Below are 19272 nucleotides of genomic sequence, written 5' to 3' on the forward strand. Positions count from 1 at the left end.
GAGATATGTTGCAAGCTCAATTTCATTCACAACTCCGTGGTATAAAAGAAGTCCAACCGCTTGGTAAAGGCTTCTATCAAATCACACTAGAAGACAAGGAGTCTGCAACGAACCTCATAGCACTTTCCCCCTGCCAGGTCCGAAATACATGGTTGTTCATGCGTAAATGGACACATGGTTTTAACCCAGAGAAAGCCGCACAACAAGATGACTCCATGAAAAAGGTAACAATGTTGTTTCCTGGACTATCCTTAGAATAAAACATGTTACTTCCTATCATTGGCAACTCCTTTGGGATGATGTTGGATGAGGAACTAACACTAGCAGACAAACTAAAGGAGCACCTAGGCCCTCCCTTTATCCGCCTCTTGGTGCAGGACATCAATAAACTTCCCTCCAAGATCCTCATTCCCGGGAAAAACGGAATGCGAATTGAACAACGCATAGAAGTGATTGGCGCACCAGGGCAATGTTTTGCATGCAAAAAACTTGGTCATTTAAAAAAGAATTGCCCCACAAGACGTATTAAAGATCCTACAAAGGAGACTCTGGAAGGTCAGGATACCATAAGACATCAAAAGCCTCCCCCACCACGACCCGACAAGGCTGTGATGGAATGGCGAGTGGTGGAAAAAACCCATGTCCTTCGAAAAACATCACCGACACAAAATCCTCCATCGCCTATGAGCCTCAATCGCTTTGATCTACTACAAGAGCTCCCCCCCACAGATGAGCATTCCCCTAGTTCTTTCGTAAGCCCCAAGGAACAACCTAAGGTGACACCAAGCACCCAAGAGAAAATTCTTGTTAAAGCTTACAAAACAGGGAAACGCAGACGAATAAGTCATGTAAAGACCCTAATAAGGAGCTTGAGTGGAACGACACCCAATGCAGAATCAACAACCCAAGGCAGAAGTGTGAATGTCACGCCTCAAATCATAGTCGTCCCGGACACAAATGAGTATGCTTCCTCTAGCCAAGACCTTGAACCACACCCTCAAAACGCCTTGAAATGGATAGGTATAGGGCTCAAGGCAGTGGAAAAAATAAGGGTACATGTATCAGCGGTGCACAATAACGAAGTTCCGACGACCTCAATCTCCTTTCCACTCTTGCTTCCGACTCAGGAAGATTGGTCGAAATCCAAGATTAAAGATATGTTATGTAGCCAAGCAGCGTGCTTTGTAGCACAAATAAGAGATGAAGAGCTCATGAATGAACTAAAGCAACATTGGCATAACACTGAATTCTGGTGCACCATGGATGAAGAGGACCCCCATCTTTGCCACATCCACCTGCGAACTATCATAAACACCCAACTAACTCCAAGCTTTGTCTATTTCTATGAGGAGCATGAAGGGGCGATTGAAGCCCACAAGATAGCCCACAAACTCCACTCATGGATGTGGACCACTATTCCATCCCTGGAAATGACTGGATGTCTAAATGGTGAGTGTTCCCCACTCACGACCTGTTGTACAAAGCACCAGGCACAACTGGCAACCTCCCACCCCATTCCATGAGTATGAAGATTATAACATGGAACGTGCAAGGACTCAGAAGTAGACTAGACCAGCAAAATAGATGGAAACTGAGAAGGGATCTTAAAGAACATTTACTAGGGAGTGGTGCTGACATCATCATGTTGCAGGAACACCACCTCGATAGCACACAGTTAAAGGAAGTCGGAGACCTTCTACCAGGATCATGGCGAACGATTTGGGAGCCGGCAATTGGGGAGGATGGAAATCATGGTGGTATTTGCACTTTGATTCGGGAACATCTAGCCCAAGGCTTAATACACCAAGAATCCCTTATACCTGGTAGGGCACATTTTTGCACGCTGACCATCCAAGGGCAACGATGGAACTTCATGAATGTTTATGCTCCAAATAACAGAACAGAAAGAGCAACATTCTGGGACCGCATCCGCCTACAAGTAGTGGGTGCGAAAGAGTGGTGCATTGGAGGGGATTTTAATATGATCGAATCCATTCATGATAGCTCCAACAACCCCATAGTTCTACAAGGAAGGGAACGCAAACAATAGGAGAAGCTATGTGTCCACCTTAACCTGTGAGACATCTGGCATTCTACCAACTTCCAACGGAAAAGGGACTCTCTCCTATTCTCCCGATCAGACGGGCGGAATAGTGGACCCACCCTATCTCGCATTGACCGCATTTATGTGGGGGAGGCTTTAGAAGCGAAGGGAGGGTGGTGTCACATAACTCCAGGCACGACTTTCTCTGACCATTACCCGGTAGCTGGTCAATTTCAATTGCACCGAAAATGGGGCCCATTCCAGACTCGCATCCCTCACACTATTTACACACTTATAGACGTGAAGGACCAACTATCCAACAAATGGTCATTACCCGTCAATGGCTCATCAACATCGGACAAACTTTTAGCTAAATTAACAAGAGCCTCTACTCTCCTACATGAGATTGTCAAGACCAGACGCAAGGATGCTCAGGAGAAGCGATAGAGGACAAAACGGGGACTAATAGCCTTACAACGACTCCAACAAAGATACCCATCCTGTAGTTGGATCGCAGGACAAGTCGCCACGGCCAAACAGGAACTTAGCATGGCAGAAAAGGCAATATATGACATGGAGTTTCATGGCAGCATGGCACGATGGATTTGAGTAGGGGACAAAACCACAGGAATTCTTCCGCTCCAAAGGCCCAAGGCACGCTAGAACTGTGATGCGCAGCCTCAACCGGGACGATGGAACAACCACTGAGGATGGCGACAAAATGAGGAATATTGCCACAAGGTATTATAGCCGCCTACTTACCGAAGACATGATAGCTACATGGGAAGACATAAGCGATGATATTATCCTCCAAAGAATACCCGAGAAAGTCACACCGGAAATGAATACCTGGCTTGTGCGTCCCCTATCAATCATTGAGATATGGGAGGCCCTCACTGATTTAGATGCCGAGAGCTGCCCTGGAATTGACGGTCTCACCCCGCATTTTTTCACATGCCTTTGGGGCACTATTAAAGAAGACCTCCTCCAGGCATATGAGGAGATCATCACCTCTGGAACCATGCCAGAGGAATTTGGACAGGCGATGATACATCTCATTCCTAAAAGTGGTGGGAATGCCAACGACATTCACAAGTGGCGGCCCATTACTCTTCTCAATATTGTCTATAAGTTGCTCGCAAAAATCGTGGCACGCCGTTTAACTCCACTTCTCCCTCAACTCATTCATCCGTCACAGACAGGTTTCGTTAGAAATCGGAGCATCCTAGACCACCTCTTCTCATTTTGGGAAGCAGTAGCCCTTGCCAAGCAGACCAACAAGAAGGTAGCGGTGGTGCTACTAGATTTTGAGAAAGCCTATGACGGGGTATGCTGGAACTTTCTAGAAAGTGTGATGAGGAAACTCGGCTTTCAAGAGACATGGATCAAAGGCATTGCAGGATTTTATAGGAATGGCAGCAGTTGCGTTTCGCTGGCAGGTGAAAGGGGCCCCTTTTTCCGAATATCCCGCTCTGTACGGCAGGGATGCCCACTAGCTCCATCCTTATTTCTATTATACGCCGAAGCACTCTCTTGCTTTCTCAACTCGCGGCATCTCAACCTACGTGGTCTTCCCATACCTCATTCTTACCAAAGCATCCTGGATATAGAATTTGCAGATGACACAGCAGTCTACCTGCAAGGGGACCTGGAAAACCTCCAAAAGCTCGAAAGTGGGCTAGTTTTATTTTGCAAGCGATCCAATGCCATGATCAATTGACACAAATCCTGTGCAATATGGCTCTCTCAGGAAACACATCCGGCGTGGCACCCACACCCCGCTTTCAAGTGGATCAAGCAAGGAGCGAGCACCAAATATTTGGGCTTCCAAATTGGCTTCAACATACCGTCGGAGACTATGATTGCACCCGTTATCCTTTCCATTCGACAAAAGCTGATACATTGGAGCTCTAAAAAAGTGTCACTAGCAGGTCGCATCATAGTGGCAAATCAGGTACTCCTCGCAACAGCATGGTACAGTCTATCATGTTGGACAATCTCCAAGGAAAGTATACATCAGATTCAACGACTGGTCCGCAACTACATTTGGTCTTGTAAGGAAGACCATGTAGCTCGCGCCAAGGTGGCGTGGCCTATACTCACAACGCCTAAGTCGAGAGGGGGATTGGGTCTTATTGATCCCCTTTCACAATCGAAAGCCTTACTTGCCAAATTTGTGGTGCGAGGACTCCAACCAGGAAATGATTGTTGGAAAATGCTACTAAGGTTACGTTTCGCTTACTTTAGGCCACGAAAAGGGGTCAATTGGGCCCCCCAAACGGGATGGATTCTAAACATGGATCTCAAACCTAGTTTCTCCCGCCATTTGGAGGACAGATTCAGTGCATCCATGTGGAAGGCATGGTGTGACATTCGTCGAGGGCTCCAGTGTGATCAACCGAGATCCGAACCTGCCTGGCTCAGTCAACGTATCCTATGGAACCCGTGCCTCAAGGATGAATATAATCAACTACTGGGATCACATAAGGGGTTGTCATGGGGATACATTGCAGAAGGTCTAGGCAAAAGTATAGAATGTTGGCGACGGTTTATGTCAATGCCACTACAAGATCAAGCGAACATACTCCATGGAATCAGGGGCGGATGGACTATGAGATCGGAAATCATTAACGTGCTTCTGATTAGGGAATCTGCTACTCAAAGGACGACAATGGAGAAATGGATAGGCCACGAGGAGGAGGGCTCTCTGATCTCGAGAGGTAGGGGATCACCAGACAAGCTCGAAGGCCATGAATTGCGAGACACTGTGACACCCACACAGAATAACGTCATTTGAGTACTAGCGTACACTGGTCATAAATGGATTGTAGATCCTGATCCGATCAAAGTACAACCCGATTGGCATATATGTACTCATGAAAACACATGGCTACATAAGGTCAGTTGGGACCCTTTGCAATGGACATGGCGTGATCCCTACGCGGGGCAAGGAAGCAAACCCATCCCTTTCTTCCAATTCACAACTAGATTGGGTCGCCACATTCTAGCTGCTCAAGCCGCCCGAGAGCCGGCTGCTGCGAAGGTCTGGCACACATTTCAAGTTCCCTCCGCAATAATCACCAAGTTTTGGCAGAAAATCTGGAAGCAACAACTCGCGAGGCGAATTACCACTTTCCAATGGTTGTTAATACATAAGTCCCTACCGGTGGGAGCATGGCAACGTGGGAACCTTAGCTCTCCTAATTGTGTAGAGTGCCCACATGCAGTAGAATCCATACGACACGCTCTGTGGGACTGCCCAACGTCCCATAGAATATGGCGGGGGGTTGGCCACTTGTTGCAATTATGCCAGGTGCAAGGTTCAATCAAGTGGGGAAATATATGTTGGCTATCATGGCAGGCTGCAATTGGCCGATACGAGCATCAGGAGGAGGGGATGACTTTGGTGATAAAAGTGCAAGAGGTTCTTTTCTCCTCCAGCGGCAATGTCCACTATATCCCTCTTAATGACAAATCTCAAGAGGTGTTGGAATTGGTCAGCCCAATAACCCTTTGGATTCTATGGAAACAACGATGTAGGCGAGTCTTCTCCAACCAAACCACCCATCCAACAAGGTTACTGCAAGAGATATGGAGTGAAATTGTAGCCACTCTGAAGAGCCAATATGATGGCCTTAAAGGTGGCTCCGAGGGAGTTGAAAGACAACGCATAGCCTTCATCCAACAATGGTCGTCCTCTCCCTTTCTTGAGTCATTGGGCTTCCACATTAGATGGAACTATCGCGTCCCTTTAGGGATTTGTACATAATCGTCTCATTTGTAAAATTTTATAACTAATGGAAAGAGTTTTTTTTTTGGAAAAAAAACAAAAAAAACAAAAAAAAAATGTTAATTTGAAGATAAAAATTACTTTAGCATAAAGAGTATGAAAAATCGAAAAGTAAGAATCAATGTTGGAATTTTATGTAAAGACCATGTCATAGGATGCATGATACACCCTAGGGGCAAAAACATCACTAAATTCAAAGGAAAAAACTATACCCACTCAAAATACAAGATTAGATGTGATAGGTAGCAACAATCCAAAATGTTTTTTCCAAGAGGTAGGGAAAGTGCACAAGAGGAAGACACATTCATTGTTAACTCGTCATCTTTAGTCATGTTTTGAGCCTATAATTGAGACCATAATGCATCAAACTCATTCAAATGAGAGGCAACGCTATTGATGTCTCTCATGTGAAGATCATAGAGCTTCCTCATTAGATAGACTTTATTTGATGTGGTCTCCTTCTTGTAGTTGCTACATAATTTTGTCCATAGTTTTTCAAACGAGTCACTAGCAATGGGCCCAGTTTCGGCTCGAACCGAACCGAACCGTTAAGTCATGGTTTAAAGATTTATAAGTTCCAAAATAATTAAATGGTTTGGTTTGGTTTTAATTATTAATAAACGGTTCGTTTTTAGTTTGGTTTGGTTTTGAAACTGGGGTTTATCGGTTTATAGGTTTAAGTGGTTTGGTTTAAAGGTTTATAGGTTTTTGGGCTAACTTTTTTTATCCCTTAAATGTTTATTTAATTTTAATGACTTAATTGTTTTTTTAATTAATTAATTTAACATAAATGCTTATTTAATTTAGTGTATTTTTATTTATTTAATTTTTTAATTAATTTGGCTTAAATTGGGTTAGGTTTAAACTTTTTATTAAATTGCTCAATTTGGTTTCAACTTTTCCCTAAACGGTTTTGGTTTAAATAGTTTGGTTTTCCTTTTCTTAAATGGTTTGGTTTAATGGCTTGAAAGTTCATAAAGAGTTTGGTTTGGTTTTTGTTTTATATAAATGGTTTGGTTCAGTTCGGTTTGGTTTCAAGGCAAAGAAACCGAACCGGGCCCGTTGCTACGAGTCACAATCTAAGACCGTGAAGTATATACATTGTCTATTAGGTGCAAGTTGCAACATTATGGCTGACAATAACAAAGGATTATCTTCTTCCCAACATCATTGGTGATGCCTTCAGGACTCTTGTTTTCACCGTTCAATGGCCTTATTTGCCGTCATTGAATGAGTACATCTCTCATCTAATTCTTCCACATGAAAATTTTAGATCCGCTAAACTTGTGGATCTCAAGATGGTGTTTCCTAGGCAACACATGAGGTAAGTGAAACCTAAAACATTTCAAAAACCATTAGATAGTAATGAGACGTAGTTAATTGCAAACCTAAGCACCTAACCATAGTTGGGGCACTACTCCTTGGTCACTCTCAAGCACGACTATCACCGGTAAAAACAAAGATAAGTTGTCCATGCTACATCAAATACATGTCTCTATGACACATGCCAGAATTTATGTTGTAGGTTTCACAATGTTTAGACGTGATCCATGATATCCTTGTACATTTTTAACCACCAATACTTCTAGGTAGACAAATGTTGCCCATATTCTTATATATCTCACCCATAAGCTATCATGTTATTTTGCCCATATTCTTATATGCCTCACCCATAAGCTATCATGTTATTTAGCAATCAATATTGTCTGCCATTCATTTTTGTGCACCATCATTAAGTGGTGTTCCAACGCTTTGAGAGGTGCTTCCATAAGTACCCTTCACACAAAAGGAACCTTAATTGTGGTATAAGTCATAAGTTAAAATATTAATTCAATATCATAAAAACGTCCCATAAATCATTAATTCATCGAACCCACAATTTCAAGCTCATCAAATCAAAAACTATTAAACCAATATAATTTGAAACCAAAGCGTTGAAGATTTGTTATTTGAGACAAAAAGAGCCAAGTAGTTAGATTAACTAAGAACCCCACCCCCAATAAACATTCTCCGACATTTCCAATAGTGAGACCATTATGATGAAGGATTACCAAGAGGTTTTTATCATAGATTTAGCAATCATGTTAAAGGTTACAAACAATGGTGTACTACAAACAATAAAGAGGTTAATGCAATCAAAAAGCATGCTAAAATGTGGGATTACCTATTGCTAATTTATTTAACCCATGAACATGTAGATGTCTCAAAGGCTTTCTTCAATCCAAACATGCTCCCCAAATAGTGTAAAGACTCAGCAATATCTCGAACAACTTGGTCATTATCTGATCCGAGGATGAAGATATCAATGCTCATCAAAGAATGGAAAACTATTTTTGTGGTTAGGCTCCTTGAGAGGGAGATGACTGAAATAATATCAAATTCTCAAAACTTCAAATAATTTTATGAAGCATGCCATCCCTACTTCAAGATTCTAAGCATATCACCAACAAGGTGAAGTGAACCTGTTACCAATACCTGCAGGGAAAGCAAGAGTTGGTTAATCAATTTACTGGTAATGGATTGTATTGGCCCCCACTATGAACACAAGTTTTATACAAAGTACAAATGAGAATAATTAAGCTTTACTAGAACATAGGATATAGATTTGAATCTAAACCATCATGAGATTTTAAGTCAACTAACACTGATCATGTTGTAACTTTTTTCTTGTCAGAGTAATTTGACTTTTTACACTTCCCATTGTGTCTTTATATTTATAACATGTAAAGGACCAGAAGATTTTACAAATGACTTGATGGATCAAATTTCAATATTTAAAAAACCTTGCTCCATTGTATTTAATTCTCATTAATATGCTCAAAGTTTCAGACAACATCAGGAAAAGATATACGGCAAATAATGCATATGAGTACTATACAGCAATTAATGCATATGCAATTAAAAGGATACGTGGCATGATACATCACCCTCTAAAATATGATCAAAACTGTGGGCATGAGTTTATTCATAAAATCATTCTCATCTTCTTTCCCAGATTTAACATCAAGACACAAAAGCTTGGTAAGATTGCTTCCTCCCATTTGAATTCAAAGAATGAATTCCACAAAGAGCTCTATCATCTTTCTATGTATGAAATCTAACTGAGATTCATGTAGAATATCTGGAAGGGAAGGCCTTGAATGTATACTGAGCATCTTCACCAGTAGGTAAGCACAGAAGTATCTAAATTCCTGAGACATTTATTATTAAGGATAAGCCCATAAGGAGAGAATCTATCTTGGCTTTGTGAATTTCTGGTAGTCCTTTGCATTCTATCACCTACTCAGCTCAGAACCACCAGGGACTGAATTATTTTTCACACTCATCATCAACATAAAACAGTTCATGCCCAATCAAAAGATGTGGGATTAAGCCATCTCAGAGCTCATCCAGAGCTACAAGGAGCTGAAGAAGCTCCAAGCACAGAAAAACACAATTAGGCTCAACAACATACACTAAACATAGACATTAAAGAATTAACCTTGGTTCTCTACCTACCTTGGACAACTTGTTTACTAGAATGACTATATATCATCTCTCACCGTTAAGATTAGCCTTGGTTCTCCCCTGTCATGTAGAGTTATCGCATCAAGGTTCACAGCAATGTTCACAAAGAACAAGGATTAACCTGATGTGGACAATTTTGTTACTTTAAAGTTGAGTAGAATGCCTATATATAGACATCAACACAAACAAGGATTACCCTGTTGTGGGTGATTTCATCATATGAAAGATTAGACATCCCATAGACAGCATCTCAACATTAATCCTAGTCTCTACCATCATGGGCATAATTACATCAGAGCTGACTAGACTGTCCACAAGCATCTCACCATTTGAGTACCGTAACAGTACGAAGATTCATCACGAAAAATCGAGGATTAACTTGGGCTCTCTCCTATCAGGTATAGTTATCACATTGAAGTTTAACCTAATGCCCATGAAGTCTACATCCAATGGCTCAAGAATTGGATGTAAGAGCTACAGTTCTCACAAGAATGGGATTTAGTTTCTGCTTCCTAAGCAACAATGGTTGAACTCCATCAACGGTTGACCATTCTCTGGGAACAAACAATGACAACAGCATTCTCCTACTCAACTTCTAACTTCGCCAACAATTCAAACCTCTCCCTCAACTCCACTCGCTTCCCCTCCCTCTACACACCAGCTTCCACCACTTCCCAAGTGGCTTCAAGCCACCATTCGCGATTCTCATCTCTCCGATGCTAAACTTCATGAGTATACATTTGGTTCTCCAACCAACATGAAAAGAACACATAGGCCACAATGGCCTCTTCACTCATGCAACTTCGAATTATTGTGCACTGTTGTGCAATCACAAGAACCCACAACAGAAAAAGAGGCCCTTGTTCTTCCAAAGTGGAAAGTAGCAATGGAAGTTGAACTTGATTCCATTGAGCAGAATCATATAGGGGAGCTGGTCCCATGGCCTCAACATCGATAAGTCATTGGACTGAAATGGATTTTCAAGACCACATACCATGCTGATGGTACTTTGGATAAGCACAAGGCATGTTTAGTTGCAAAAGGCTCCTCACAAGTCGAAGGAGTGGACTGCGAGGAAACTTTTGCTCCAACAGCAAGGTATACCTCTATTCGATGTGCACTTGTACTTGCTGCCGACAACAAATGGCCCATCTTTCAAATGGATGTCAAGTCAGCCTTCCTTAATGGTGACTAGAAAGAGGAGGTTTATGTTGAACAGCCTCCAGGTTTCGAGATTTCAAAGCAGAAAAACATGGTCTACACAGGTTACACAAAGCCTTGTATGGCTTAAAGCAAGCTCCCAAAGCTTGGCATGAAAATTTTGATACCTTCTTTCTCTCTCTGGGTTTCAAAATTGTTATGCTGACAGAAATCTCTAGGTTTTTTCCCAAGATATTTTGCTATGCTTGATCATATTATATGTTGATGACCTTCTAATGACAGGGTCCCTTGCTCCTAAAATCGAGGAGGTCCACGCTAACCTCAAAACAACCTTCGAAATGACTGATCTAGGACTTCTCCATTATTTCATAGGTATGGAGGTCTATCAATGACATTCCTCAGCCAACATAGGTATCTCAGGCAGCTCCTTGAGACCTATAGCATGTCAAATTGCAGGCCACTCTCCTATCCAATGGATCCAAACTCAAAGCTATCTCGTGAAGACAATTCTCCCATATTTGAAGATATCACGAAATATAAAAGGTTAATTGGGTCTCTTCTTCACTTAACTTACACCAAGCCTAATTTGTCCTATAGTGTGAGTATTCTCAGCTAATGCTCAAGTGCTCCAAGACAAAGATATTGGCAAGCAGCTATTCGAGTTCTTAGGTATTTGGCCAACACCCTCGACTATGGTCTCTCTTTTAGAGGCGGCATTGAGCTTGTTGGCTACTCGGACGCTAATTGGGCAGGTGATATTGATTCTAGAAAGTCTACATCTAGCTATTGTTTTATGTTAGGTTCATGCTTGATTTCTTGGAAATCAAAGAAGCAAAACTCAGTTTCTACTTCATCAACGGAAGCTGAATATCCAGCCTACTTGGATACTTGTTGTGAGTTGCTATGGTTAATGCAATTATTTTGTCACATTGGTGTTTTGCAAGACTCTCCTATTGCAGTTTTCACTAACAGCCAAAATGCCCATGCCATGGCACATAGATCAGCATTTCATGGTAGAACAAAACATATTGAAGTGCACTACCATTTTGTTCGTGAAGTAGTGAAATCACAAGTCATCAACTTGGCATCTTTTCCTACTCAAGAAAATGTGGCTGATTTATTTACCAAGTCACTTCCCAGGCAAGCCATTGATCAACTCCTTGGTCAACTCAATGTTGGACCGCCGTTCTGGAACTAAGAGGAGGTGTTGGTGGCAGCTCCAGACCTGCACTCTCTTTCATCTTTATTATCTCTGTTCTACATTCTCTCTCTTCCTAAATTCTTCTCTCTAGAATATGCAACTCGTTAAATGCCTTCTCTCTCTAGAATCTGCAACGCTTTAAATGCCTTTTCTCTCTTCCACTTTTTCCAAGATATTCCCTCTTATTTCTAGTTTATTGTACCTGTTTGGTAGTACAAGGGTCACTTAACTACCAAACAACCATTTCACCCACTTTTCCCAATTTTGTATAAATAGGCTATACCAGCCTCTTTTATAAAGACTTTTACTTTTGCTGCTACTTACAAACAAGCTCTACTCTGTGGCTGTCTCTACTCTTTGCAACCATTTTTTCTACTGCTGTCTAGCAGCCTTCTCACAGTTTGGCTGTGTCTATTTTGTTCCGCTGCTGCTATTAACAGCTTTTCTCACAGACCGACTAGCATTAGTATATGGATCCTCTGTATCAGATGATTCCATCGTTCGCCAGCTATAGTTTCCTCACCATTTGAACGTTTACCTTTGCTAAGATATTAAAATCTTCCCTTGTTTCTGATATGTCTCTACTCGTAGACAGAAATTCAGCCATCCAATATCTGTTGTATATTCCATCAGTCAACTCAAGAAACCCATGACAGTCTCCTATGATAATGTTTACAGACATAAAGAATGATTACTGCCCATGGTCCATTATCCTCCTTGCATAGATTTCTGCGTCAGTTTGAGGAACATGGTACACAGGGCCATTTGTACCCACAGAAACTCCTAATGGAACTTTTTGAAGATGAGCTACTAGAGCAAACGTTTTTATATGATCCACTATCTTCATCTGTGTGTAGCCTTGAGCTAATATTATGATTTTCACTTCTCTAGGGAACCATCAGCCTTGTACTTCTGTCTTCCAAACCCATCGTGCTCTAATCTCCTCCCAACATAGAGACCAATTCGCCAAGTTCCTAGTTTTGTTTTCTCTATGATCTGGATTTCAGCATCCATCGCCAATTTCCATACATATTCTGCCAACACTTCAGCCATTGATGATATACTCCTCTACTTTGAGGATTTCAGCTATTAATCTCATAATGAAGGGTGTCCACTTCAGACACCTGTTCATCTATGCTCCTAGATCGTCTAGACTGATCCATTGGTTGGTATCCTAAAATTTCTAATGTATACCATTGATGGCATTTCAAAATCATATCTTCCACCCAAATTTCATGAAAAATAAGTCAAATTCTAGGTAAAACAATTTCTCAGATAATAAATTGAACACTAAGCCAACTACATTAGAGGAAATTAGAGAAAACCTGTAGCTGAAGTCCCGGATGTTCTCGAGCATATTGACGGAGAAGGTCGAGGACAATTGGCAATGAAGGCAACACACTACTTGAGAGTCCACCAAAGAGATCATTTGTTTTCTTCAATGCCTCATGCCCAGAAAGGATGTCTTTAGGACGTAATGTCTGCTGAGGTATAGCAGAATTTCCTGTTGATGTAGCAAAGGTGACACTTCTTAAACAAATGTATGCATATACAATACATCTGTATTTCGTACTCCAAATCTACCTTCTCTTTGTGTTTGGATAAGATTTTCCCACACTTTTTGTATTGCAAGCTGCCATGACAAGTCCTCTTTATCGTTGCTTTTGGGAGAGTTCAGGTCAATAGTCACATTACTATACGATGAAAGGCCAGGTGCAAATAGTGCATGATGAAATGGCATTCCTAATGATAAAAGATTTAGTGTCAACATTGACCAAACCAGCTGTAAATTGAGATTCCATTGAAACATGGAAATTGACTTACCAGCATTAGTACAAACCTTAAGAAGAGGAGAAAGCAACAACTTAGGATCCCGTTGTGGCATACAATTCATTAGGAGAACCTGAATAAAAGAAATAGCAAAATTAATCCATCCAGTAGAGATTTGAAACCAAAAAGTAAAATTAAAGCAACATCTAAATTTACAGGCAATCAACACACTTGGCCAAAGGAGAAATGGACCAGGTTAAAATCAAGATTGGTATGCAGATCTCTTGAATTTGTCTTGGAATTGTGCATATTCCTGAGAAATAATTTATCATTGATTTTCATCTATTTGGTTCCCTAGGAGGTTTTAACTCATGGATGAGACAAACATTTTTCAGATATGATACTGTTTGGATCTCTTACACCATTCCGTCCTTTAAAATATGTTATTTTTTCTTTCTTCCTTCCTTATAATTTCACCGCATGGGAGACCTATATCACACCAAGAGAGCCTCTTCCCATCAAACTAGAGTGTTCCTACTGAACAGATTATAGCCTTCAGTAAGTTGTGAGGAGATCAGCCATAAGTTATACCAATTGTTGTAGAATATTTAGCATACAATATGCATAGAATACTTATGCTAAGTATTCTAAAAGTATTCTACCCCTTTTTAGGTGCTTAGAATACGTATCTACAGGTAAAATACATTAAATAAGTAAAATATGTAGAATACGTGCAGAATAATTTAAATACATAGAATACGTGAAAAACAAGCTAAATATTTCGTAAATTTTAAAGCTACTCGAGCGACCACCAGGGTCTTGGACTGGGGAGGACGTTCGCGGAATTATCGACGCTAGATGACGATCAATGTAAGATTAGATGAAATTGGTTTACTTGAGAAGAAGAAAGATTGTACACTTGAGAAGTAGAAAAATATAAAGAAGATAAAGACAAATATAATTTATATTGATGATAATGGTGGGGGCTCAATAACATATGGCCCGAACCATCTTCTTGCGAACTTCCTTGTTGTACTATGTTGATTGTCAAGGGTGTTGTCGTAAACCAAAACCCAATCCCCTTCTTCAATCTTCTTGGGACGAAGTCGATGCGTGTTGTCGAACCGAACTTTGTTCTTTACTCGGGCTGCCTTCATCATCTTTCGCGCTTTTTCTAAATCTTCAGGTCTTCTTTCAAGTTGCCTTATCCGCGCCGCTAATAACTCTTCTCGGCTCATCTCGTTCTCCCACGGTATCGCTACCCATGAGGCGATCGTCCTTTCGATGGGCATAATCGGCTTTTGTCCATACATAAGCTCTGTCGGCATATACCCTGTCACCGAGCTATGTGTCGTTCTATCGGCCCACAAGGCATAGGGTAATAGTCGTGGCCAATTCCCGACTCGACCGTTGCATGCCCGTACGATGGCTTTAACGATAGGTCCATGCCCTCGCTCGATCTTCCCATTTGCTTCCGGATTGTAGGCAGTCGTGAGGGAGAGAGCTTCACGCCTAGTCTTTCAAAGAGCTCCGTCGCTTCGTGCGCGTCCAACTCCCCTCGGTCAGCCACTATCTTCCCTACACATCCATATCGGCAAACATCTTCAAGTAAAAATTTACAAACGGCTGAAGTCGTCTTATTTGTCAAGGCTCGTCCTTCCACTTGATTTGTCAAGTCTTCCCTTGCGAGCGTTAAGTACTTCATTTGTCCCACTCCCATTGGCATCGAGACCAGATCCACCATCCATTTGAAGTGAATGGTGAGTGGGTATGTCGGCTTTAACTCATCACGATGACGTATATTTGAATATATTTGGCAAGTTTCACATGTGGAAACGAAATGGAGTACATCTTTGTACATGCTTGGCCACCAGTACTTCTCCTTCAATTTTTCGAACGTCGCCCATGTTCCTCTATGACCTGCCCAAGCACTCTCGTGGAATTCGGTCATCAGCGTCTCTTGCTCTTCTTTCTTTACCACCACTCGACGTGGTATTCCTGTCCTTGTTTTTGGATGTCGCCAAAGGAATCCTCCCTTCAAGAAGTATCGATAAGCTTTCTTCCGGATTCGTAGGGCCTCCTCCTTTGTCAACGAAGCATCGGTCGTCAATGTTCTTAGGAATCTACCGATGAGTAACCACTCTCCTTCGTACTCGTTCTCGTTGAAGGCGTGGAGGGTTTGCGTGTCCTGGTCTTCCGCCGACAATTGAGCCATCTTGAAGAAGTCGAGGGCGACATCTTCATCTTCCGAAACCATGTTACTTCCATTTGAAAATCTTGCCCTCGACAGCATGTCAGCCATGGCGTTCTTCTTCCCTGCGATGTGACAGATCTCTGGGTTTAAAGACTTGATGTAGGCGATCCACCTTAGCATAGCAAGATCTGGGGTCGCACATCCCGAGACCATTCCGAGAATTGGGAGACAATCTGTCTCTATTATCACTTCTAACTCGATCAGGTAATCTTTGTCCGTCTTCACTGCCGACACAATACCCCAAAGTTCCCGCTTGACTTGGGCATATCTTTGTTGCCGTTCGCTGAGAACCTTTGCTCCAAACCGGACGGCATATCGCGCATTATCTTCACCTTCTTCATTGATGACCCACCCGATTCCGGTTGGGCTCGTATCTACGGTCACGTAAATTGGTTTCCCTTCGGCATAGTCGGCCTTCCTTAGTGTCGGAGCTTCAAGAAGCAGTTTCTTTAATCTTCGCATCGCCTCTGTGTGCTTGTCTCGCCATTCGAACTTTATTCTTTTCTTTAGTAGTCCATATAACGGTTCGGCGACATAAGCGTAGTGAGGAATCCATATATGATAAAACGCGAACGCTCCAAGGAACCTTCGAACCTCCGTTTGGTTTTCGCATTCTTCTTTCATGTCTTGGATTGCGTTCACTTTGGATGGCGAGGGCTTCCGGCCGTATGCTCCACACAAGTGACCTACCACCAAGATCTCCGGTTGCCCGAATGCGGATTTTTCTCCCGAAAATGTCAAATTCGCATCTTCGAGCCTTTGAAGCACCTTCTCACAATCTTTCATATGATCCGCAACGAACTTTCTACAACCTTCCTTATCTTTTGATTCATCTTTCTCCTCATCCGAACATCCTTTTATCGGAATATCATCCAAGAATGGCATCGTGATGTCCGGAATGCAATCCTTCAAGACTTTATTCATGGCATTCACCATATGAGCCACCGAGTTCGTTGCGCCTTGGGGTAAGGTACACATCCGCACAAGCCCGATCGGAGTCCTCATGGTTGTAATGTCCCGACTGTCGATCACCAACTGGAATTGGTCATATCCGGAGTAGAGATCGCCAATGGAGTAGATGGACCGGCCCGCAAACGCTTCGGCAAATTCGTCCACGCTCGGACCGATTCCGGCATTTCGAATTGTCACCTTGTTGACGGGTTGAAGATCTTGGATGAATCGCAATGATCCATTCTTCTTCAGCACCGTGAACCACCTATTGGAATAAGGAGCATTCGACGGTTCTAGAATTCCCATACTCACCTTCTCCTTTAAGAGCTCGATCAGCTTCGGAAGGTGTGCTCTCGGAACCGGTATCGGTTTCAAATTCCAAGGCACATGAGGCACCATGAAGATCACCATTGGCTCTATAACCTTTGGGTCGGCGCATCCGATTTCTCGTGGGAAGAATGCGAAAGCCTTCCCATGTCTCTCAAGCATATCGCGAAACATTCGCTCCTCTTCAGGGAGAAGGAAATCCTCCTTTCCAACTCGTAGCTTCCCCTTCGTCTCTTTGGTGAAGTCATGACCTATCTTCTTCGGATCTCTTAAGCTTGGATCGTTAGCGACTTCATTCATCTTTTGCCAGCTATCTTCCGGTAGCGGAACCGCAACTAGCTTGATCTTCTTATCCACTGTTTTATATTTCGTGTTGATGTCAGCTTCATTCATTGAGATGCCACGACGGTATTCATCGATGATAGCGTACATGTTGACGGAGTTAACCGAAATCACACGTTGGTTGTGAAGATAGCTCAAGTCCACGACGTCCTCGATTTCGCCGATGGTGTCGTTAAATGAGGCTTCTTCCATAATATGAGTCACGAACTCTCCTTCTTCTATTATGTTCTCTTCTTTCAGCATCTTCTCGAATTCTTGTATCCGGCGCTTGTGCTTCTTGTCGGGTAGTACTAGTTTACATGCGCCACTAGGTGTGACACATGTTGCTTCTCCTTGCAATCCACGCGCTCTTCTTTCTTGTGGGGTCTTGTGATTGCTCGGACTATTTGTGCCCCATGCTTCAATAGTCCGCTCTAAAAATCCGAGGATTCGCCTCCGAGACTATCTCGATTCCTTTCATGATTGGCTCGCACTGTTAGGAATTGGACCGATCTTTGGTTGTCAAGACTCTTTATTCGTGCGAATGCTGCTCCATTATCGAACACTTTGGTCTCCATCCGAGATGATGTGATATAAGGTTGCCGTAGGATGACAGGATGCGACGCCGATTCTTGTACGAAGAAGTGTTGATCCATCTCCACATCCCCGATCGTGACTTTGACATTGGGACAAGCTCCGTACAAGTCCTCCGTAGACTTTGTTGCCGCGCGAATCTTCCATCCGTGGTTTGTATTGATTGGCCATCTTCCCTTTTTGTAGAAGTCGGTTGACATGAGGTTGATCTCCGAGCCGTGGTCGATCAAGGCTACGACAGTCTCTTTCTTCTCCCCGATCTTCATCGGCGTCTCCGTTGTCGCTCGTGCCCAATGAGGTCGAGTGTAGTGGCTGTCCACCATATCTTCATCGATTTCGTCTCTTGCCATCGTTATGGCATTCGTTTTTTCTTTCTGCGGCTTCTCTTCTTCCTCGTCCGATTGTTGTCTCTTTCTCTTTACAAGGTCCACGATCGTGTCATGGAACTCCTTCTTCGTAATGCCAAGCAATTCCCTCAAGGACAAAGTTACGTGGCTATCAAGAACTCGTTCTTCGAGAATCTTCTTTAGGTCCGTCGTCTGCTCTATGTCCGACCTTAGCTTATAGGTAGGTATGGTCCTTGTCCTTCGAGCGGGGTCTTCGACACCAACCTTCACGGGCCGAACCGTTTCTTCAACTCGTATGCTCGGCTCCCCTTTTCGGCTTGATTCTCATTCCTCCGTTTGTAAAGGTCGACTCGTCTCCGCATCGTCCTTCTTTTTCGCGTTCCTTGTTTCATGTCTTTTTGATGGCCCTTGCTCTTCTATTCTCTTTCTCTTTTCTTCGACGAACACCTCGTGGTTGTCGCACATCACCTCTATAAGTATGGTGTTGTCGTCCACCGGATCTGACCACCCGGTTATGCTTTGCACGCTTCGGTCCGCAAGCTCTACCTCGTTCGATGTGATTTTTCCCTTCTTCTCATATTCGAGAACGGAAGTCCAAAACTTTGCTCCCGCTCTAGCAGCTTCAGTCTTGTCTTTCCCGACTCTTATTCCGGCCGACGTAGCATAGTGCATCGCATCCACATGAGTCGCATTGGCATCCTCCATAGATCTCTTCATTCCTCCTCTTCCGAAATTCACCCGTAGGGGTCTTCTAGTCTCGCTTGAGCAGATCATGTTGTCCTCTATGTATACGATATTTTGTCGAATCGCCTCTCGAAGGCTCGCACAATCCCTTCTCATGTGGTCCATGCTATCGCACCACACGCATCTAAAGGGTTCTTTTCCTTTAGGGCCCCGACGATTCATGTTGGCTAGCATGACCTTCTCGAACTTCTTCGTTAGCTCTTCAATGATGTCGTCATCAATCTTCTTTTCTTCCATGTTACTTTGTCTCGGCGGCTCAGC

General features: G+C 42.8%; 1 protein-coding gene across 1 annotated transcript; it reads right to left on the reverse strand.

The window, feature by feature from the left end:
• Nucleotides 1–8183: 8183 nt before the first annotated feature.
• LOC147848411 (folylpolyglutamate synthase-like) lies at nucleotides 8184–13675 on the reverse strand. The gene is made up of 4 exons (XM_087338431.1): nucleotides 13528–13675; nucleotides 13288–13446; nucleotides 13029–13207; nucleotides 8184–8309 (listed from the first exon to the last, which is right to left on the reverse strand). Exons 1-4 carry the CDS (start codon nucleotides 13595–13597, stop codon nucleotides 8253–8255), a joined length of 465 nt encoding a protein of 154 aa, XP_087194557.1. The 5' UTR covers nucleotides 13598–13675; the 3' UTR covers nucleotides 8184–8252.
• Nucleotides 13676–19272: the final 5597 nt, after the last annotated feature.

Source organism: Azolla caroliniana, unplaced genomic scaffold (genome assembly GCF_043228905.1).
Source record: "Azolla caroliniana isolate FFs.n. ecotype wild unplaced genomic scaffold, voAzoCaro1.0.p SCAF_359, whole genome shotgun sequence".
Taxonomy (NCBI): domain Eukaryota; kingdom Viridiplantae; phylum Streptophyta; class Polypodiopsida; order Salviniales; family Salviniaceae; genus Azolla; species Azolla caroliniana.